The sequence below is a fragment of the Lissotriton vulgaris genome, chromosome 10 (assembly GCF_964263255.1).
Source record: "Lissotriton vulgaris chromosome 10, aLisVul1.2, whole genome shotgun sequence".
In the NCBI taxonomy this organism is placed as follows: Eukaryota; Metazoa; Chordata; class Amphibia; order Caudata; family Salamandridae; genus Lissotriton; species Lissotriton vulgaris.
This window is the reverse complement of record NC_141698.1, coordinates 415,972,941-415,997,735: the sequence shown is the minus strand read 5'-3', so window position 1 is coordinate 415,997,735 and position 24,795 is coordinate 415,972,941. Positions and strand designations below refer to the sequence as shown.

General features: G+C 45.0%; 1 protein-coding gene across 1 annotated transcript in view; it reads right to left on the bottom strand.

The window, feature by feature from the left end:
* Positions 1–23,750, bottom strand: part of CCDC78 (coiled-coil domain containing 78) — a 379,499-nt gene extending 355,749 nt beyond the window's left edge. Inside the window, exon 1 of the mRNA XM_086941249.1 lies at positions 23,543–23,750. Coding sequence (XP_086797375.1) covers positions 23,543–23,664 — 122 coding nt within the window. The 5' untranslated portion in view covers positions 23,665–23,750. The remainder of the gene's footprint in view (positions 1–23,542) is intronic.
* Positions 23,751–24,795: the final 1,045 nt, after the last annotated feature.

Here is a 24,795-nt window from a genome sequence, read left to right as displayed (position 1 = left end):
TGGGCTCTGGTCGGGATCCTCCGCACTCCTTACCGCCTCGTCTGGGTGTCGATCGCAGTCTCAGTCACCTCCGTTGGCCTGAGGGAGATACAGGAAATCCTGCGGGTACGCGTAAACGTCCGTCACAGCTGTGGCAGGGGACCAGGCCTGCAACGCACCGCCGGCGCGTAAGGTGGGGGAGGGGTCCCTGTTCGGGCGCCAAATTATGTGGTAAATAAAGATTTACCTGCTGAATTTCTATGCGGTAAAGGTCAATAAAATAACTCAATCGAAAAATGAGAGGCAGAGTCCGTGGCATCTGAGTTTATAAGGGTTTTATTCCATAAAATGGAATTGGTTCGAACCAGGTATCATGTTCCATCACCACGAGGGTTCAGGAAGGGATAGACAAGGGAATGGACAATGCTTTATTAACAGAGTACAATATATATAGTCAATGCATACAATGGTGATGGATCCAGAAGGCGTAACAGCTGAAAGAAACGAGATAAGAACACATGTGCGTAACAGAAGGCGTGCACAAGGGCGTACACGGAGGTGTGTGCTAGAAACGTCACATAGAAGTGTCACAAGTGGGTGGATCCATAGAAGAATCCTGCAGTGTCAGCAGAAATATATGGCAGAGATGCGCGCGCAGCAGCATGACGTGTGATTGACGTGGAACTGGAGGGTGAAGGGGACTTGACATTTAGCACTATATGAGGAGACAGAAGTCTGGCGTGTCAGAACAACCTAAACCCAATCATATCTGATATCTTGTGTTTGAGGAACTGTATTATCTAGAGGGAAAGGTCTCTCGGGCAGAGGCTATTCTATACTGACTGCTAGTGCGTGCATATGCGACTACGTGTCTACGTGTAATGCGAGGGGCCATGGGCCTACCATGGTAACGGGAGCTATGAATTACTTGCATGGAGACAGAAAGGCCGGGCCCTTTGCTCTGCAGCTGGGGAGGATGTTTACCTAAACTACTAGACAGGAATGTATTTTCGAGGAGCGGAGCAGATAACTTGAAGGCAAAATACAGTTTTGGCAGGCAAGCAGACCGAGCCGGGCACCGCTCGCCGCGCAGGGAGTAAGGTAAAGGTCAGGGATGCAGATGCAGGTCCAGGCTGCAGCTTTCAGTGGCAGAAGGCAGAAAAGGCTCGATGGCAGAAATCAAGGCCTAGCTCGCCAGAGCCAGGAAAACGTGAAAGTGCACCATGTAAAGACGGTGGCACGGCATACTTAGGAACTGAATTTTCGATCCATTCATGGCGGATCTGAAAGAGGACATGTTAACATTGGACGCAAATGTATTTGCGTCTTCATAGCTGGTTGTGGAGGGAACATACATGTACTTGAAGCACGTACATGGAGCCGTTGGGGTACGTAGTAGGGGACACAATTGAGCATAAAAATTCATATTACCTCAATTTGACTTTGTCTTTATTTAATTATTAAACTGAAATTCAGCCAACCTTTAGTAGCCTTGTCTGCACCCTATGATTCAGTAACGCCGGAAACCTTATTTGTTTGCAAAAACTTTAAGTAAACATTTTCTGTAAGAGTGTATCAGTCTCTCACATGGCCTGTGTGAAATTCCGGCCTGCTCATCCTTACAAAACTGCTTAAGCCTTGTAATCTTTGAACACATTAATTTATGAATAGCTATGTTTAGGTTCATCCACGGAATCTCTATGGAGGTGGGATCTGAACTTTACTTTGCCATTCTAAAATTCAGATTCCTATATTGCTTTTGTCATTCATTTGTAGGTTTGTTGGTGGGTTTTGCATTGTAGACCTGCTTCATGAGCCACTTTCCGCTGAGCTTTAACGGTTGGACAAACAGTCTCTCATTTTCCACTAGAATGTGCTCATTTAGAGAGGAATTCATGATGGACTCATTGTTTCTGAGGCAACTCTGAGGTCCAAAAGATCATCCCTCCCCCTTCTTCCTTAACAGTTAGTTAAAGGTATGGTATCAATGGAGGTGCACCACAGCCGAACAACTACACTTTTGAAAAATGTGTTCTGAGGTCATTATACCAGACATATTGTCGTTCATTCAGTTGTTGTTATGCAAACATAAGCTGCACTGCAATATTCATTTTGGAGAGAAGGTGGTTTCTCTAAGTTGCACCTTTAGGAAATATGTTCAGTACAGCCATTGTTGTATTTGCACTGGCTTGTACCTTTACTAAAAACTACAAAAATGATCAAACCTAATTCAATTCAAATAATCTTTATTCGGATAAGAATATCCATAAAAGTACAATTCATCACCACCAATAAGAAATACTGTAAATATTAAAACATATATCTTCCGCTGCTAGAGGGCATGAAAAAATGTGCTCAAAATTCACGCTAGCTAGACTATTTTTAACTGCAGCTAGCCAGGGTATACAGCCACCTTTGTCGCACTTAAGGCAGTCTTTGATTATTTCTCTTGTTAAAATCGATGCGGGATTCTGCCATATTTTTAACCAAACTATTTCTGGGCAGGACCTGATAAAATCCTCCACATATTGTAAATTCAATTCCTTATGGCATGAATAATTTGGGGATGAAATTTGCGCCCCAAGAATTTTCCTACAAAATCTTTTCTCTTCAATTTGAATCCCACTACAATTCGCATTCCCCCGGACTTCGGCACCATAAGTGGCCGTTGCTACACATTGTGATTTATATATCTGAATCAACGGTACCACTACCTCAGATTGTTTTGGTTGCCGAAGGCTAACGATAGAATTAACCGCTTTGGTGAGTTTACTTCTACCGTGGGCCGTGTGGGCTTGCCAAGAACCTGATTCTGAGAAAACTAGGCCCAAATAAGGAAAAGTGCTTGTGCATGTTAACGATTCACTGCCAGATGTAATGGACTTAATAGGGTGTTTTTTCGGCCCACAAGTCATTATATAAGATTTTTTAAAATTTGTGCAAAGGTCGAGATCCGCCATAAAAGACACAAATCCTGTAACTAAAGTGCGAAGTGCGTTGGGGGTGCGGCCCATAAGGACCGCATCATCTGCGTATAAAAGAGCAGGTAGTAGTTTGCCATTAATTTTGGGTACATCACTGGTTAATTTTGATAATGAGTTGTGTAATTCATTTATATAAAGGATAAAAAGCAGAGGGGCCAGAACACAATCTTGTCTGACCCCTCTGCCAATGGTGATGTCCCCAGAGACTTCCCCATCATTGCTTATCCTCACCCGTGCCTTCAGATCCCTGTGCAAATACGCCAAAAAACAAACCAATGCCTCGTCCAACCCATAATTTAAAAGAATTTCCCATAAACGCGATCTATTAACAAAATCAAAAGCTGAGGTGAAGTCCATAAAACCCAAATAAAGTGGAACTTTTTGTGCAACCAAATATTTCCGCAAAATAAGATTCAAATTCAATCACTGTTCCACAGTTCCAACATTGCTTCTAAAACCCAGCTGGTAACAGTTTAAAATATGCTTGTCTTCTGCCCAGTTCCTAATTTTGTTGAAGACAACCCTGCCCAAGATCTTCAAAGTATTGTCTATCAGAGAAATTGGGCGATAACAGCTGGGGTTGGATCTGTCGCCTTTTTTAAAAATAGATCAAACCTAATACTTAGCTACATCTAAGGCCCTAAGATAGAACAGTATCAAAGTGGACGTAAAACAACATGGCTGCTTTAAATGTTTGTAAAGGAGGTCATTATTCAATCAGATAATGGCTTGTCATCGCCATGTTCCGCTGTAATTTAGTGAACTTTCATAGATATTACTAAGTTTAAACACAGAGACTTTGCAGGGGGACTCTAAGCCCCATAATCGATGGCTCTGGGGTGGCACCGTCACAGCAAGACGGGGAGGAGGAGCTTGAACCCCCCCCCCCCATTGCACTATTTAGCGCCGTCATTATCACTGCTTCTTGGTGTTAGATTATGCTCGCTGATGCTCTTTAATGTCATGTATAAGTTAGCATTTGCTACTTCATTTCCTTTTCCTTTGGTGCCATTTTCTGTGCTGCTTGTAACTGATCCTGTTTGATTCCGACAAATGCTCCTTGCTAAGTGTAGTTTCTGCAACTAAGAATTGTCTGTGCCAGTGCAAAGCTTTCCCTTGGTAAAGGCTCTCTCCCACCTGTCTGGCAGTTTGATTGCAGCCCAGGGTGGAACGGCCTTGAAAGTGTTCTGAGCTGTGCAAGATTCGAGAGTAGAAGCCTTTTTTCTGTCTTTACGTTGTTCGCCTACATCTGTTGGAAAAATTCCACTGTGGCATGTTATTAGTTGACCATGCAATGCATATAATGTATCTTTATGCTTATCGTTCCTCAGTTCCCTCAGTAGCACTCTCTCTAGACTGTGCAGACGGGGCCCCGCTCTGAGCGTATACAATATTATTGGTGTATTTTCTCCACTGTTTCCTTGACACTTCATTTAGCATGGGAGGCTGAGAGGTGGTCAGTGGTGACCCAGGTGGCTCTAATCGGATCACTTCCTTCAATGGGACGCGGATACTTTGCTGGGGGAGTCTATGCCCCATAATCCACAGTGCCTGGGAGGCACCAAAGTCAAACTAAGAGGTAGAGGAGGAGCTTTAACCCCCCTCCAAAGCGCTATTTAGCGCTGCAATTATCCCGCTGCAAGGGAAGCAGACACTGTGCCGGGGGATTCCAAGCCCCATAATCTACAGCGCCGTGGAGGCACCAACATCACAGCAAGAGGGGGAGGAAGAGCTTGGCCCCTGTATTGCTAATTAGCGTCATCATTATCCCCACTGTGCGGAATGCAGAGACTTTGCTGGGGGAAGTCTTACCCCCATAATCCACAGCACTGGGAAGGCACCAATGTCACAACAAGAGGGGGAGGAAGAGCTTGAACCCACATAGCCCTCTTTGGCACTGTCATTATCTCCAGTGCACGTATCATAATTAACATCTGTAACTCAATATAGCAAACAGCTGGACTTGCATGTCCCTGTATTTGTTGTTATTGCTTAATTCTCAATTTTTACCAATAAAATATTTGCCACACAAAAAAAGGAAAAAAAGAAAGGCATAGCCTAGATTTGGAAAATAAATATAACAAAATAACCTTTATAACCCTCCAGTAACAGGTCATTGGATGTCTCTCATGTTGGCTGCAGACAAATTACATTGTGTTTTCTCATTAAGGTGAACCACCCAGCGTCATCTGCATTTCTAGCCTCTCCAGCCACATTCCAACTTAAAATAAGTAGGTCAACCTTGTACAATGATTTGTGATGTCCCCTATCAATGAGGCCGCCAACAAATGAAGTACCATGGGAACAGTCTATCGTTGTCCTTAAGCGTGCTCATTGGGTCAAATCTATTGAAGGTGGAAATAACTTGAGATAGGTTACTGACAAATGTTCCAGTCTGATCAGTAAGGAGCAAGTGAAGGGAGAGAAAAGGGAAAGAGGGTTCAGTTATAGGCCTGTAAAAGTTACTCAAAGGAAGAGGCTAAACACTCACACAAGGAAGTCATGGATTGGAAAGGTCCATCAGCAGGCGACCAGCCGTATTAGAGTTGTTAAAGATCACAGCAATACAGTCCCTAGCCATAGTCTTAAATAACTTGTCAAACCAATTAACTCTTCGTGCCATAATGACAGAATTAAGCAACATACATTTTTTCCTTAATCGTTCCTCCAGCTAGTGAACTATTTCATTTTTAAGCTGTGAGAACTATTCGATCACCTCAGGTTTGAGCGGAGGCACATTGGCGAAAACGATTAAGTAGGGTGCGGCGGCTGGTGGTAAATCAAGATTCTGGTGAGCAAAATTAAAATCACTGCTACAGATAACTAAATAAGACGACTTCCTCTAAGAAAGTGCGCTTTTGATAGTTTACTGTCAAAAACGAGGATCTTTCCAGAAGTGTATACCCCCGTCAGTGGGGCAAGGGACAGCAAAAGAGTTGATTGTTTCTTTAGGTTCAACTTGATAGTAAATGACGATTGAGCCGGCATATTATGCTGATCACTTACAATTAGCGATGATCGATCATGCAAAGGTGCTGAAGAGTTAGTATTAGCCAACAAAGCTACCAGAGTAGCATGTTGGGTAGACAATGATAATACAGCCTGCTTAGTAAGGGCAACTTCCAATTTGTCCACCCTGGATGCTATAATCAAATTCTCCAATTTGCTAAAATAACTAGCAAGCAAATCACCCACAAAATCAAGGGACAAGGCAGTACCCTTAGAAGTCCCAACAGTGACTGCTTTCTTTTTTTCCTAGTGACTTGGGAGGATAAATTTGAGGCAGGACCCTTTAATGGAGATTGATGACGAAGGTTCAACTAAATGTGAATTACTCAAAGAAAGTTGAATTAGATCCAGGTTGAGCTTAGGAACAGGAAGATGGAAAAAGGGAGAAAGAGGTGAGAGAGAATAAGCTATAGAAGGAAGAAAGTAAGGAGAGGAAAGGAAGACGCAAAGAGAGAGAAGAAGAAGGGAGGAAAAAAAGGAATAAAAAAACAGGGAAGATAAACCGTTTATGCAAAGTCCAAATATAATATTAATGGTGGAATATGAAAATAGGTGCAATAATAGTAATGAGGAAGACTTCAGAAGCCATACGAATTATAGGGTGGGGGGTATCCTGTAAAAAGTGTGACCATATAGGAAGAAAAATATCGGCTTTGTCCATTAAGTTGTAAATGACCCTATCATAGGACACCGTCTTATATATCTCTGTGAGCCATTCCTGATGTAACAGCAATTGTGGAGATGTCAATGCCGTAAAATACAGATTTTGGCAACTGTATGGGCAGTGACAAGCGACGCACATGGTGAGTCATCTCGGTAATGTCCAATAAGTCATGAAGGAGAATTAGGGGTTGTGAAGGAGATGTGGGTAAATCCATGGATTACCGGAGTGTAGAACCTACTGCCGTCTAAAAAGGGGTGCATGGTGTGACAGTCCAGTAAGATATGAACAATATCACATAGTGCATGATCACATCGTCAGCAAACATAGTAAGGAAGCAACCCTGCAGCCTGAAGCCTTGCCAGGGTCCATTGCCAGCTCTGAAGGATTTTAAAAAGACTGAGCTTCATCCTCATGGACTGCTTGTTATTGGGCCTCCAAAAGTTCAGTCTATTCTTCCAGGCCATCTTGAGGGTTGTCAATTGTGGTTGAGAATGAAGATGACGAATCAGGAGGTTGTGGAATCCAGACATCATGCCTTTCCAGGCGAGGTCTCGCTGAACCCCTTAATGGTCTTATTTATTTGAGAGAGAGTCAAGAGGGGGATTACTTGGGGAAGCATGTCTAATACATACGTGATTCAGGGAAGGGTAGCAATTTTTACCGCCTCGGTCAAACACCAGAGAGAGAGAAAGACTCAGATGAGACCACTTTGCAAAGTTCAATCACATTTGCTTCATTAACCCTTTGCATGCGTCGGACAGCCCCCGTCCGTCCGATGTCATGGTGGACATGTGCGTAGGATGGAGGGGGGCCGTCCGAACCGCCCACTTGTAGAATTTGCCTTCACCGGGGGGAATTCCAGCCGCGTTCAAGGGGTTAATAGGTCCAGGTTATCTACCACAATACTCTCCAAGCCCCTTTTTACTAGAATGCCCAGATGCCTGAGGCAGATATTCTTCCACTGGGCAAGGTAACCGGCTGTGGTGGCACAGGTAGCGATCTCCTACAGCGGTGAGGCCTCACTCTTTGCCCAGTTATGTCTTTCTTGTCAGTTTTTATAATGCCAACCCAATCTTGCAATGTCAATGCCTCTCAGCTCAGAGTCGAGTTGGATAAACACTCTTGTTCTGTGAAAGGCAGTCCATCCATTATGTTAGTGGGTGATTTTTGCCCTAATTATTGCAAGACCTCTGACCCAGGTCTTAAGCCTGCTCTCTCCCCAGCAGCTCCGCTGTGGTCTGCTCCCCCGCAGATCCTCCTAGCCCAAACCAGGTAATGTTCGAGACCGCTCTGTGCCGAGTGCCCACCTTGCTGGCATTTTGTTATTGCGCTTGTCCCCTCTTATTGTTATTGTAGCTTTTTTCCTTACTTTTGTGCCAGTTTGTTTATTGGCCTTCTGACCATTTTGTTGTTAGTTATTTCTCTGTAATTTGTGCCCATCCGTTTTGGTTTGTGTCTGTTTACTTTTCCTGCCGCTCCCGCCGTTGCCTCTGCCCCGTGACCCCTCCCCGTTACCGCCCCCACCCCCGCCTCCCAGCTGCACGTCCCTCCCCCTCCCCAACTTAATTGCGGTCGCTGCACGGTTGCCCCGCTGGCGCGCCTAAGGCAAGCCTGTCTGCGCCCATCCGCGACCCGACTGCAGCCAGGGCCAGGAATCCTGGATCTACGACCTTCCATTGCCACGACTCCGCCGCCTTCCTCGCACTCAACCCAGATATCGACACCGAGCACCACCGACGGCCAGTTCTCCTGCCAACACTGCCAACAATCCTTCACCACCGACAGCCCCACCGACAGGCCCCCACAACCTCTGAACCCACGATGGACGCCCGCACCACCGAAGCCCTGATGTGCATCCTCCTCAACGTACGATCCCTCCACAGACACGCTGTTGAGATCTGGGACCTGCTCGACACACTCTCATCCGACGTCACTTTCTTCACAGAAACCAGAACTAATGCCTCCTCCGCCCCCAACATCGCCACCACCATCCATGACGGATACAAGATCTAGAGTAAGGATCACCCCCACCGCCCAGGAAGAGGACTCACCATCGCACACAAGAGCTCCCTCTGACTCTCCATCTCCAACACGAGTGACCCCCTCTCCAACACAGAACACCTCCACTTCCAGATCCAGACCAGCCCTAGGACTACAATGCGTGGCACCCTCGCCTACAGACCCCCCAGACCTTGCACCCTTTCCGCAACCGCCATTGCGGAACTCGTCCCACCCCACGCCATCACCTCAACAGACCACATCCTCATCAGAGACCTGATCTTCCATCTCAACAACCGCAGTGACCCCGACTCCACCGCCCTCCTCAACAACCTCGCCAACCTAGAACTGAAGCAGCTCGTCTCCACCCACACTCACAGAGCTGGACACACCCTCGACCCCATCTTCGCAGGAAGGACAAACATCCACTTCAGCCACACCACACAGCCCCTCTGGACAGACCACCACTGCGTACACTTCACCTTCAACACCACCGCTGCACCCAAACCCACCCCACGTCCACCACGAAGGAACTGGGGTAAGATCACAGAAGAACACGTCAACCCCACCCTCCTCCACGACCCCCACTCCACCAAGACCGACGCCAACTCTGCAGCCAAAAAACTTCACCGCTGGATATCCAGCTGCGCAGACAAACTCGCACCCCTCCGCCCCCCTGGCAAACAATGCCCCCTGCGGGCCGCCTGGTTCCCCACCGACCTACAACAAGCCAGGCGCCACTGCCAACGCCTGGAGAAAAAGTGACGGAACAGGAAAACCACTGATGACCTGAACAACTACAGGTACACCCTGAACGAATACCACCAGCGCAAAAGAACAACCAAACGAACCTTCATCAAGAACAAAATGCACACCAACTCCAGCAATACTAAAGAACTCTTCAACGTCATACAGCAGCTCACCATCCCAGGACCTCTGTGACAAGCTCAATTCCTAATTCCACCTGAAAATCAAGGCCCCCTACAACAACTTCAGCAAACAGACTCCGGACCCCCCCCACCACTGACAACCAGCCGACCATCACCACCTGGAACCCTGCCACCACGGAAGACACCACCACAACCATGAAGAACACCCACTCTGGAGCACCCATGGACCCCTGCCCGCCACACATATACCACAGAGCCGCCGCCGCCATAGCACCCGAACTAGGCCGGACCATCAACACCTCCTTCGAATTTGGCATCTTCCCCGATGACTGGAAGCGGGCAGAGGTCAAACCCCTCCTCAAGAAGCCCTCGGCCGACCCGACGGACCTGAAAACTACCGGCCCTTTGCTGCCAAAGTCACCAAGAGATTTGTAAACGCCAAGCTGACTGCCTTCGTTGAAGAGAACGCCATACTAGACCCCTCCCAGTCTGGATTCCACAGCAACCACAGCACCGAGACCACTCTCCTCGCCGCCACCGATGACATACGCATGCTATTCGACCAGGGCCACGCGGTGGCCCTCATCCTACTAGACCTCTCTGCACCCTTCGACACTGTCTCACATCGCACTCTTGCAGCCAGACTCCACGACGCTGGGATACGAGGAACCACCCTCAACTGGATCCGATCCTTTCTCTCCGGCAGAACCCACAGGGTCAGATTCCCACCCTTCCTCTCAGAACCCACAGAAACCAACTGTGGAGTACCCCAAGGATCCTCACTCAGCCACACGCTCTTCAACATCTACATGGCCCCCCTCGCCACCATCGTCAGACAGCATGGGCTAAGCATTGTATCACGCCGATGACACCCAGCTCATCCTCTCCTTCACAAAGAATCCTGAAGACACCAGACTCTGCTTCCAGGAAGGAATGAAGGACATCGCAGTCTGGATGAACAACAGCTGCTTGAAGCCAAACTCTGAAAAGACAGTGGTTCTCATCCTTGGAACCTTCACCACTGCTTGGGACAACACCTGGTGGCCCTCCACCCTCGGGAGCCCACTCACCCCATCAGACCACGCACGGAACCTCAACATCATTCCCGACTCCTCCCTCACCATGACCCGCCACATTAACTCCGTTGCCTCCACCAGCTTTAACTGCCTCTGCATCCTCCGCAAGACTTTCAAATGGATCCCCCCGAATACAGAAAAACCGTCACCCATGCACTCATAACAAGTAGACTGGACTACGGCAACGCACTCTATGCCGGAATCAACAGAACTCCCTTGCACAAGTTCCAAACCATCCAGAACACCATGGCCAAACTCGTCCTCAGAGCCCCATGGCACGAACACATGACTCCATTGGCTCCCTGTCGAGACGGGAGTAACCTTCAAACTACTCACCCATGCCTACAAATCCCTCCACAACATCGGAGCCAAATACCTCAACAAGAGAGTCTCCTTCCACATACCCAAAAGGAGCCTCCGCTCCGCCTACCTCACCCTGGCAGAAACCCCACGCATCCGCAGAAACAGCAGGTGGACGAGCCTTCCCCTACGTCGCAACCAAGGCCTGGACTGGAACGAGCTCCCTGACAACATCAGACGCTACCCTACCCTACACACCTTCTGAAAGAACCTCAAGACCTGGCTCTTTGACTAAACCCGACCTGCCCCCCCCCCAGCCCACCCAGCGCCTTGAGACCCTCACGGGTGAGTAGTGCGCTTTATGAAACCCTGATTGATTGATTGATTGATTGACTTGCATCTGTTCTCCCATTACTGTCAGACACTCCACATTTTGGACATTCTTGCTGGGGGGGCTCCTAAATGCCATTTAAGTGATTTTAATTTGGTTCTGGTAGAGGTAGCTAATTTAACTAAGCACCCAACCTCAAGAGTGTCTACTTTTTCTTTTTTTTTAGAAAGGTTGCCATTCTGTTATTGACTTTATTTTTGTCTCTTTTGGCCTAGTACCCTGTCTACTAAATTTTGAGGTGTTTTGGTCTTTATAAGGGACCATAATCCTCTATGTGCATCTTTTTCCTGTAAAATAATTTCTGCACCCTTCAATCACGCTATGTGTGGGTTGGTTTCTATTATTTGTTTTATTTATTTATTGAGGAGTTTTATATAGCGCTAGCCAGACCCGAGGGTATTGGAGCGCTTTACAACAAAGGTGATGGCAAAATCAATACAAAACGTAACAAAAGTATACATATAGATTTGCTGCGAGTCAAGAGTCTCAGAACAGAATGCAGCCTTTATATCCAAAAAGTTACAAAATAAAGGGGTGATATACACAGGGGTGAGGCAGAAATAAGTTGGTAAGTGGGTGAGGTAACGCTCTTGAACTTAGGGTGACTGGATGGTGTGATGGGCAAGAGTCTGCATTCAAGCAGTAGCTATCCATTCGGCAGGGAGTGATTGAGGAAGAGGTCTTTGAGCTGCCTTTTGAATTTTACAAAGGAGGGGTTAGTCCTGATATGGACTGGGATGGAGTTCCAGATTCTTGGAGCATTTTCAGAGAAGGATCGAGAAGAGGCTTTTTGTTTGCGCGTTTTCAGGGGGATGAGGAGTAAGGTGTTTGAGCTCCTGAGGGTCCTTATCGGGCCAGCTTTCTTGAGTTTGGCTGCCAGGTAGGCGGGCTTCCCAGTGTGCAGGGCTTTGTGCGTGGGGCAGGCAGTTCTGAAGTTGGCACGCATTTCAATTGGGAGCCATTTTAAATTTCTGAGTGCCGGCGAAATGTGTTCAAATTTCGTCAGTCCGGTAACCATTCTGGCTGCTGCATTTAGAATTGCTCTCAGAGGGCTAAGTGGAATTTTGCTGTTCCTGTGAGGGTTGCAATCCCATAGTCCAGTCTGAAAACACCAGGGACTGAGTGGCTTGTTTGTTAAAGATCAGGGCTGCAGAATTAGCTGGAATAACGTTATTTCCAGACAATTTTTCCATAAGTTGTTTAGGGAGTGTTCCAGTGAATATGACTGGTTACAACGCAAGTCATTACATCCCATGGCATTACAACGCAGTTGTTACAAACACCGAGCTGTTACCACGCAATGCCATTACTCTGCAAGGCATTAAATCGACTTGCAGTAGATGGCGCGCTGGCATTAGAAATGTATAATTTACTATTCCAACTCCAGCCTACGTAACAGTAGAGAAGGTGTTGGAATAGTAAACTATACTATTCCTAATGTTAGCACGCCATCTACTGCAAGTCGATGTAATGACTTGCGCTGTAATGGCTTTGCGTGGTAACAATGTGGTCGTTGTAACGACCACGTTGTAATAGCATCGCGGTGTGATCACCGCGATGTAAAGGTCATCTCCCGTTACAGTGAGTTTATTTTTTGTTTGAGTGAAGGTGCCTTGGATGAGGATATTTTAACCTCTTTTTTTACTATCTGCTCTAAGGTAGAGTCAGTCCTCAAGTCTAGTTGATCTAGTTCCCCTCTTTTTAGATGGTTTGATCACACCTGCTCTCTTGCCCGCAAAAAAACCCATATCCCATCTGCCGATATATAAATATAATAGGATATTATAGGATGTATATTCCGGCATATGGGATATTAATCACTGTTGTGAAGGAGTAACCCGCCCGCCGAAATCTAAATCAGGCCCTTACGTCAGTTTGTGTTGTCAAAATTAATATGAATTAGCTATTAGGAGGAGGAAACTTGACTTACAGCAAGAAGTTTGAGAAGATCTAGGTGACTCCTGTAATACTAAAGACTGCTCAAAATTCTGGGAGATAATCAGTCGCCCATTTTTATCACCGTCTCCGAGGAGCACTATCTCACAGCTTATTACTCCAGACTCCTGGCTCAAGCAGCATGCAACCATTTGTGATGCTCCTGCATTTAATGGTGTTATGGATGTGCTGTTGGATAAGTCTTTTTCCCCTTGGCTAGAAATGGGGTCTCTAGTTGGCATGGGTTTGCAACTTTGTCAAAGTAGGGACCCTTCCTTTTAGTCAGGAAAGGGAGTTACACTCCTAAAATAGCCCCTGCTCACCCCCTTGGTAGCTTGGCACGAGCAGTCAGGCTTATCTCGGAGGCAGTGTGTAAAGCATTTGCACATAACCAACAGTAATACAGTGAAAGCACGACAAAAGGATACCACACAAGTTTAAAAAAAGTCCAATATTTTTATACAGCCAAAACAAGACCAAAAACGATAAAAAAAATCCACTATATAGTTCTCAGAAATCTTCAATAATCAAAAATAGACTTGAAATACAGTTCCTTGAAGTTGATAGCTCCATCTGGGGCTATCACAGCATCATGGACAACAAATCCAAACAGTTCTGGGTAACCGCGGTGTCATGGGCCAGATACGGTGTTGGGAAGACCCGCAAAACAGTACCTTTAGAAATGTAGGGAGTTGGAGACCTCACGATTAGCCCCGAAGAGCCAGCATCCGCAGGCTTTGGTTCCGGAGGTTGGTGCAGGAGTCGTCGGGCCCTTAAATTCACAAGCGTTGCAGATCGAACTCCTTGCGGTTGAAGTCGGGAGTGCGGGCGTCGGGCTGTGGTGCGAAGTGCAGCGGTGGTGCGTGCGATGCCCTCAGGTGGCGGTGCAGGCAGCGGCTCGGTGGCGGTCGTCCAGCGGCATTGGTGAGACTAGGCCTGCAGTTCGAAGTGATGCGGTGCTCCTCGCGGTGCTGGCAGGTCACGGTGCTAGCAGCGTCGTTGCTGAAGCACTGTCATCATCTGATGAACTGGAGTGGATGGCGCCTGGGACGGTAGGCCAAGGCTGGGGTGCGGGATGAGGGCGGTGCGTCATGTAACTTACGAGTAGTGCATTGAAACCATGGTGCAAGCAGCTGCGTCGAGGTCAGCGTGGAGTGACGTCATAGGTGATACCAGGGCGGTGGGGTGAAGCGAGGCGGAGTGGAGTGCAGTGCCCACAGGTCATGGTGCAAGCAACGGCTCAGCGGCAGTGCCAGGTGGCGGCGTTGGGTTGCTTTTTCTTCTGTTGTAGCACAAGAAACACAGTCCCCAGTGCTGGTAACAGATGAACTTGAAGTCTTTGCTGTTCCTGAGACTTCTTGAACAGGGGGCAAGCTCTACCGCAAGCCCTTGGAGAAACTCACAAAAAATGACCAGGCCCTTTCAGGTGAAAGGAAATCTCCTCCCCCTACTATGAATGCAGCTCTGGTCTATTACGCCCAGCCCTGACTCATCCAGACTCTCTGGAGCCACTGCTCATCACCAGCCCCTGTCACTTCAAAGCCAGACAGTCAATACACATCCTAGCAGATCCACACTGGAGGCTTAAGCAAGAAAATACCACTTTCAAAAAGGGGAATTTTCAAACACAGAATGTAAAAATCACCCTCACTAAAAAATGCACTTACATTCTGAGTTCAGGCATACTAAACTTTATTTTCCTACCTTGTTCCCAGGAGTAGTTATGTTATGTTTAAAAGATGCTAGAAGCAAACTCCCCATTCTATCCAATGGGAACAAGTAGTCTTGCATAGTGAAAAACAAAATGCACTGTAATTCACTACCAGGACATATAACACACACCAGTATATGTCCTACCTTTGACATACACAGCACCCTGCCCAAAGGGGTACCTTGGACCTACCTTAGGGTTGACTTACATGTAAGAAAAGGGAAGATGAGGGCCTGGCAAGTGGGTGCATTTGCCAAGTCGACATGGCAAGTGCAGGTCTGAGTTACCTTTACAGGGCTACTTCTGTGGGTGGCACAATTAGTGCAGCAAACCCACTAGTAGCATTTGATTTACAGGCCCGGGCACGCTCAGTAAACTTTACTAGGGACTTACTGGTAAATCAAATATGCCAATCATGGAAACACCTATCCATAACACAATTTACGCAGAGAGTGTATGCATTTTAGCACTGATAAGCAGTGGTAAAGTGTCCAGAGTCCTAAAACCAACAAAGACAGGTCAGGAAAAAATAAGAGGAAGAAGCAAAAAGTTTGGGGATAACCCTACAAAAATGGCCAATTCCAACACCCTTCCACATCTTCTCTGTTTAACATTAGGAAGAGGTCAGGGATGCTATTATCCATCTTAATATACCAATGTACCTGGCCCTGATGCAGTACCACTTGATGTTGTATTTAAATCTAATGTCGATCTATGGGCACCTCTTTTAACTCTCTATATCAATGCAGTCATTAGGCAAGGACTTCCACCTTTGTGGTCAAATTCCTTTATTGTCTCCGTTTTTAGAAAGGGTAATAAGGGCGACCCCTGTTGTCATCTCTTTGATTGATTCCACTGGGAAAGTAATTGAGAGCGTATTACTGAGCAGGTTAACCACATGGGCCAGTCACCAGCTCCTGTCCGATGTACAATATGGCTTTCAGCCCGGAAAGGGAATGGTCGATCAAGGTCTGAACCTTTATTTTATTTTATTTACTTATTTTTTTATTACATTTTCGTGAAAACGATAACAAAAAGCAATCACAGTGGTACATCACTGTTGAGCAGAAGATGCAGTCATAAAAAGAATACCAATCATTTAGTCAGTATGTTATATGGAGATACAGTCTGATCCTTTATTTACTTTTTAACTAAGTACACCAAAGCAAATATGGGCTCCCTTTATCTGGGGTTCAGGAATTTAAGTTATAGTTTGACAGTATTAATAGGATCAAGCTCTGGAACATAATGCTGCCCATAGTTTTAACAAAACCTTGTTTTTTAAATGATTTACACTCTGACCTTGCAGCTACTGTCCATTATGGGCCCACAAGGGAGTGTATGTCCAAATTTGTCCTTAAAATGGGTGTTAGACAAGGGTATTCGTTTTATACATCAATAGCTTGGAGAAAGTCATTTGTGTGGTGGGGCACAACCTACTTATGGCAGGTGGCAGGCCTATGCCTGTCTTACTCTACACCGATGACACAGTCCTGATGATTTTTAGAACTTCTGCTGGTCTTCAGAGACTTTTGAACAGTTTTGTTGATTTCATGGACAGCCTCGTACTCACTACAAATTACTCCAAGTCGAATTACATTGTCTTTGGTCCTAAAAACACCAAAAGCAGAGCCTATTATATTAAAGGCAATAAGCTGAGCAAGGTATAGGTATTCCCTTACCTTCTCTTTCACTCCTCGCTTTGTTAGTCCCCTTCGACTAAAGTCAGAAGGCACACTTTTTCAAGAAGGCTTGCTTCCGTTTTTTATTTTGTTTCCAAAATAGGGCATATGTGTGTCCCCGCCATGCTTAAAATGTATCAAGCTAAATATCTCACTATTGCGTTTTATAGCACTGATGTCAGGGATATTCAAATGTATCACATTTAGAAACTGTGGCAAGCAGGTTTCTTAAGCATCTACTTTCATTGACTTGCAGCTTTAATGTCCATGAAGAAATAGCCATTGGCTATGTTCCTGATCTAAATCAGCTTCGCCCCTGACTTTGTGGTTAGCCGTTTGGCTAAAGAAAGATCTTGAGCTCAACAGAATTATCATTAATGATTAATGTTTCCCTAAGCCTCAACTATGCTGATAGAATCCTGTGACTTAAATATGTAGATGGGTGGTTTCACAAACTAGGATGCTTTGGTTTGTTTAACCAACCAGAAACTATAGCCAAGGTGGACACCATCAGGGTTAGGGAATCATTTATGTTGTTAAAGTCTGAAGTAAAAACACTAGAGCTGTCTTTGATGAGATCTTACGTCCTGGTCCAATTTTCCCTTTCAATGGAACCTTATTTAACTTATGGGCTTTCAAATAGTCAATGCATTTTGTTCATTTGCTTCAGGTTTAACTTACTACATCACTTGCTGCATGTTCAAAAGGTTTGGGTGAATGATGAATCAGAAATTCCCTGTCTATGGGATGGTCGTTCATTTCAAGACACTATATACTTTGTTCTTATGTGCCCTTTTTATTTGTCCATGCACAAGAGTCTTTTAAAACCAATCTTCCCGGAGCGTAATTTTAGAAGAGCCAGGCCTGCCTTGTTTCATCTGCAGATGTTGACTGATATCAGAACTTGTTGCCACTTTTTAAATAGAGCAGTGAAAATGAGGAATTCTATGATTTTAGACTGATGTATTGGCTTCAATGAATGTCTGTGCCTTTTGTTCTTTTTAACTGTAATCAGGGATGTTGACATTAGTTTATTTTTACAGTCTTTTAGGTTTGTCTGTTTTAAACTGAATAGAGATTTCTTCAACTTTGACACTAAGTTTAGATGCCTTATAACTTAAAAAATACTTACCCTGCAGCACCCAAAAAGCATCATTTACAGACCATAATGTAAAATCCTGCCAAATTTCATGTGAATGCGTTCAGCCGTTGATGCGCAATGTCAAATAAAATAGGCTATGGATAATACATTTGTGCAAAAGTGTGTTTTAGGACCCTCCTTTTATCTTTGCATCCCTTTTAACGATTCACTACAAAAATCAAGCCGCAAAGGAATCCAAGGAATTTCTATCTCTGGGGATCCTAACTACCTAACTATAACTACAGAGTGCCAATCAGATTTATTGTGACGTCTTTCTTTTTATCTATTGTATTTTTTATGTATTTGTTTATTCGTTTACACAATCATGTGAGCATAATTGTCATGTAGTTGTTCATGTAGAAATTCTGAAACTTAACAAATGCAGTATATTTTATTTTTTTGAGCTACCTTGCTACTTTTAGTAGTATTGTGCTACGTATGAAGCCCAAAGTGAATGAAAGCCAATCATTTTTCTGGTGGCTAATTATCAAGGCTTCCATATAGTAGTTTGTGTAGCTCACTGCTGGGTCACTTTTCCATTTTGTTGCACATGCCTGCTTAAGGAACATGGTTTTGATTGGCTTGTTGGCTTGTTGGTCACCATTTTATTTTGCGAGCCAGAGAGCAAGCAAAGAAAACTTATGGTAATTAAGATGAATTTCCATTTGTTATGAATTTGTTTATTGGTTTTCATTAGCATGTGACCATAAATGGATCTTTCAATTGTTCGTGTAGTAAATCTGAAACTTTACAAATGCAATCTACTTTATTTTTTGGGCTTTCTTGCTACTTTTAGTAGCATTGTGCTATATATGAAAAACCTGAAATCATTACGTTCATTTGCCTTATAACTTACTAACCACTAAACCAACTTGGTTCCTGCATAAAAAAAGGATTATCTGCATACTATACTCCACAGTTTGTAACTTTTTTGTACAAGTATGTGCTGCTGTTTTTGTGCAATGTCTGCCGCAAAAAGTCTATGAAAAATGCACTGGGGTCAAAATCAGTTTTGGAACACCCTTGCAACTTTGCACCCCCTTGATCAATCTTTCCATCATCCGCCAATGTACAACGCGGAATAGCTCTGGAAAGTTTAGTGGAGTTTCGTCAAGCGTCTGCAAAGGTATTAAGCGCCAAAAATCAGAGTAATCCCTATTACTTCCAACCCTAACTATAACTACAGAGTCGCTACTGCCACTCTGTAACATAGATGAATGTATGATTGGCTAATCCCTTTTTGACCCGTTTATAGAACTTATATATACTTACTCAATCAGCCATGTTTTGGCATGCCACATTGTATCAAGATCCATTGTTTGGGATTCACAAATGATTTGCGTGTCCAGCAATTTAAAAAAAGATGGAGATCTGATTAGACAAGGGAGCCTTTAGCTGCTGTTGTGTGTTTTGTTTCTGTAGATCCTGAACTGAAGCCTCAAATCCAAGTGATCATTTCCAGAAAGGGCATGTCCCCCGTATCTCAGCAAAAAGAGTCATACGAAGTGGCAAGGTAGGGAGCCCATGAACTTTCAGGCCACATAAGGAGACCCTACAGAGGTCCTTTTGTGAAAATGTAAATAAAATGTATTTGGTGTTATGGGAGACCTTAGATGGCAGGCAGGAACCTGGGTAACGGTTTTGGTACCATGGTACCCAGCTCCCAATTTAGGTGTCCATGACTCCTGAGTCACCAGTGATTCATGGCTTGGAATCAAGCTTCAGCAGTAAAATGTTAACAAAAGAGTAATAAAAGCCCAGACAAAGGTCAATCACTAAGGGTCAACTGATTGGCATTGGCCCTTCACCCAACCACTGCTGCGCACAGCCAAAGTCTGTGTGCAGCTGAGGTTAGCCACAAGTGTTGTATGTTTGTCTCAGAACTGTTTGTGTATGGAGCACCTGTTCTTAGCTTCTCTCCCCCGCTCCAAGAATGATCTTGGACAAATGGTATATATGGGCAATTGCAGAGGCACTTAATTGGAGGTCATGGAAGTAATGTTGCTATTTTATAGGTGTAATGTATTGTTTACTTTGATTCATCCATGTACCTACACAATGAGGTTCTGGGGCGCACACGTGTGTTTGTGTGTATGTGTGCGAGTGTATGCATGTGTGCGTGTGACTTCTGAATGGAGGGATTGGTGTGGGCCTTGGCTTCTGTCCACATTTTATGTGTGATTGTGGCACTCTGTTATAAACTTTGTTACTAATGTGGATGGTAATAGGCTCTATCTATGAAAGCAATGTCTGCTTTGAGCAGACACAACATTATTGTTTAAATATTGGTTCTCTAACCTTTTCTGTAACAAGAGCTACTTATGGTCAATGAAAATCATCCTGAGCTACTAATATTGTCACTGTTGTAATAGTGATGGCATCAGGCAGGATTATATTTGTGGCCACCATATGCAAGATAATAAGCCTTGACCCTCTCATTCACTAGGCAGGGTTTCCATCAGTAATGTAAAAAATGGTTTGTCATGTGGAATGTTTTTAGAACAGTAAAACATAACAGCCATAGCTGCAGTGCCCTTTGTATCAAGGCAATAATAGCGAGTCTCCCCAGCACTGCAATTTCAGCTTTAATATATTTTGGAAATTCAACTATTTTTCGCCAGACATCAGCTACTGAGTTCTGAAAGTACACCCTTTTTTTACTCAAATTCATGCTTTTCATTCTTTCTATAAATATATTTAGTCAACCAAGCAAAGTTTCTGATTTACAAGGCTGGGCTGCACACAGGAGAGCTACTCGCAAGTAGCTGGACAGCTACCAGTAGCTCATGAGCTACTAGTTGGAGAGACCTGGTTTAAATGTTTTTTTTGTTTTTTAAACACATTTTTTGCACTTATATAAAATTATGTCCTACCTCAGTACTGATAGTCGAGAAGTGTTTAGGACAGGACCAGTTGTAATAATGACCTTGTGGACTTTGAATATCTTCCCTACTAGTACATTAAAATTACTACATTACTTGACGAGAATGAAATAAACAACATTTTAAACTACCCTCCCACCACCCCTGCTGATGGGCACTAAAGTAAAAGAGATAAAAAGAAGGAAAGGGACTGGATTGTGGAGGCTGGTTACAACATATTAGGTTAGTTTTGTGAACACATAAATTGAGGGCTGCAAGGAAGTAGTTTATAATTTGCATGTCATACTGCGATATCTAGGATTTGGGGAAATGGTGAATACGGGGATCGCGCCTTTATCTATCGCTGTATGTTCCCATGGGGAATAACTGCTGTGTCCTAAGTGGAAGTATTAAGAATTAGAGAAGAAAGAGGAGGACTGAGAAAAGGCCTATCGCTATGAGCTGGGATACCATATTAGAATCTTTTAAAGCCGCTGACATATTCAACCCCTGAGGATAAATTACCACTCCTTTAGGAGCTCTCCTCACATTCAACGAATAGCTACACTTTCTGCCAATCCCCATTTTCCAACTTCTTCTCTCCAACTATGTATTGTGGAGGATGATGATGATTTCCATCTCCTTGTAATACCTAATTTTGCTAGTATTAGAGCTAGGTATGCAAATGTGGTCTGCACTTCGTACCCTTTTTCTCGTCGATATAGTCCCAGCACGCATGTTTCTACTGTTTGCCAACCCATATCTCCCACCACTTCCTCTAGGGCTGTGGCTATCCCTCCCCAGTATCCCGGCAGCCCGGCACAAGATCATGTCCTATGTATAAGATCTACATCCTGTCAATGCATCCGGGGCGAAATGCCGAAACATTTGGATAGATGTAATGTAATGTGTGTGGTGTTAAATATGCCCTCTGGGTTATCATATATTGAATACATTTACATTGCTTATTTCGGGATACTCGTTTTGGATATTTCAGTATTGTTTTCCACTCTTTGTCTAGTAGTGGTCTGTTAATATCTTGCTCCCATTTGGTACGTATTGGAGCCAACAGGACGGTTGGTGAGTGCGTATCCAGCGATAAAACCAGCTGGTGAGATGGCTACATGTTCCCATGAGGTACATTAGGTGCACCAGTTCATTGGTATTGGGTTCCAATTCTTGGGGTGCCCAGTTTTTCTTTATATAGCATACCAGGCTAGCGTGAGTTAAAAACAATGCTCCAGTGACTCCTCGTTTGTTCATGAAAAATGTATGTGGTACTGTACTAACACCGGCTTGCATCCAGGGTTTTAACTTACGATTGGTTATAGTTCCCAAATTTGTGGAGATTCCCAATTATGGTATGTTGGGGGCATATGCTGGGGTGTTAATAGTGTATTTTAAAGCTTGTTTCCAATATGTGATTGCAGTCTTGAGCAGCGTTTAAGCCAAAGGCGGGATCCTACTGCTGGGGCATAATAATCTGTGTAAGATACCCTGTGCGATCATTTGCTTTGTGTAAGCTATTTCCTGTAGATTTCGGCCTATTAACTAATATCAGAGCCACTGCAGTTGTGTTGATAGTCAGTATGCATAGAAGTCTGGGGCTCCCATCCCACCGGCATCTGACAGGAGTTTCCATTTCACCAAGCTTAGACGACGGCGACCTGTGCCCCCTATTAAACTAATTAGCAACGTATTCAGTATTTTGAAAATGGCTTTGGGGAACACTACTGGCCATTTTGAAAAAAATAGAGTACATTACCATTTTTGATATTGCCAGTCATCCCGCAACTAAGGGGGGGCAGGGACGAACAAATTGTGATTTGGGCCCTCAGTGAGCTTATTGCTGTTTACAGGTTCCCTACAATAAGATCTAGTTGGTTCCTGTATATCTGTATCCCCAAGCCTGGTTTAAATGTTAAGGTAGTGTGATAGTAGACTATCGGCATCATCACCACAATCAACTCCATGACTACCACCATCAACTCTAGTACCATCACCACCATTATCACCACTACTTTCACATTACCACTACTAGTATCATGACATCCACCATCTCCACTGATACCATTGTCACTCCTGCAACCACCATCAACATCACTTATACCCCTGCCACAATTTCAATTTCCAATGCCACCACCACTCCTATCACCATCAACACCACCACTTCTGCTGCTGCTACTACTTAGATCACCACAACTCCCATCACAACTACTACCACTCTTACCACAGTCACCACTACTACCAATACTAATACCACATCACATTCTTGTGTGTGTGTGTGTGTGTGTGTGTAAGAACATTTTTTGTTTGATATGTGTGTTATAGAAATGGGATGTTGACACTTTTAAGCTAGAAATTGTATCTGCAACTTCAGTTATAGAAGAAGACCAGATCTAATAGTTCCCCAGTGATTGTTTGGCCTCTATTATAATAAAGACAATTTGTCTGTGTAAGGCATTGATAGTTATACATAAACATCAAGCCTTTATCTGATTTCTTTCTTGAACTATTGTGGCAGAGTTGCTACTTACTAGATTAGTAAAATCATTCTGAAGCGGAAAAGGGCGACACTTCCAAAATGTTACCTGTAGTGTTACCACCACACTAATCTGGTTTATAAAGAACACATATCACTAGAGTTGGAAAATTAGGAAGCAGAGATGTTGACAAGATGGTGAAGCACCGTTCGTTACATGGAAGGATTTCTTGGCTTAGTACTAGTTCTTGGCCTCAGACTTTGATTCTACTTCCATACTCCATGTCATTTTTTATGTTTGGTTCAACAATGGTTGCTAGAAAGCTGATGATCTCCAAACTAACACCCTGAATTGCTTCTACAGATGTTTCCACATTCTGCCTGTACTTCTCATATAGGCATTAAACACTGTGCTGCTTAATAAGAGGAAATGCGTTACCTGAAGGACAGGCCCTCTCCACCGGGAGCTGTGGAAATTGTCCGCCCAGAGCCAAAGTAATGCAAGCTCGGCTCCTCTCCTTGGCGGCTTGGCCAAACTCGCCCAACAATGTCGACATTCATCTCAGCAATACTAAGACCAAAAAAACAATTCCAGATGATGGATTTCCAGCTGCGGGAAGAGTCACCAGACTCGATGGACGGCAGGAACAATATTCCTGAAGAGTTGACACAAAAGATAAACAAAACATTTAAAGTTAGTGGTGACAAATGCATGAAGAAAACAAGCATTTACAATGCAACGGTCTCGCCTTTGCCAAAGTGAGAGCTATTAGCATTGTAAATGACACATTTTTTATTTATGTGTTGGTTTTGAATACAGATAAATAAATGGCATTGTCATTTACAATGTCAATAGCTTAAACTCTCGCAAGTAAACGCGAGACCTATTGCATTTGCACCCAACCACAGAGCCCCACACACAGAGAGCCCCCCACACACAGACACAGAGAGACCCCCACACACACACAGAGAGCCCCCCCCCACACACACACAGAGCACCCCCCCACACACACACAGAGCCACAAACACCCAGAGAGCTCCCCCCCACACACAGAGCCCCCCACTCACACAGAGCCCCCCACACACACAGAGCCCCACACACACACAGAGAAAGCCACACACACACACACACTGAGCCCCCCACACAGACAGACAGCCCCCCCCCACACACACAGAGAGCCTCCCCCACACACACACAGAGCCAGCCCCCCACACACACAGAGCCAGCCCCCCCCACACACACAGAGCCAGCCCCCCACACACACAGAGCCAGCCCCCCACACACACAGAGCCAGCCCCCCCCCACACACACAGCCCCCCACACAGAGCCCCACACACACAGCCAGACACAGCCCCACACACACAAAGCCCCCCACACACAGCTCCCCAACACACACACACAGCCCCCCACACACAAAGCCCCCCACACACACACAGCCCCCACACACACAGCCCCCACACACACACACACAGCCCCCCCCCAAACACACAGCCCCCCCCACACACACAGCCCCCAACACACACACACAGTCCCCCCACACACACAGCCCCCCCACACACAGCCCCCAACACACACACACAGCCCCCAACACACACACACACAGCCCCCCACACACAGCCCCCCCACACACATACAGCCCCCCCACACACACAGCCCCCCCACACACATAGCCCCCAACACACACACAGAGC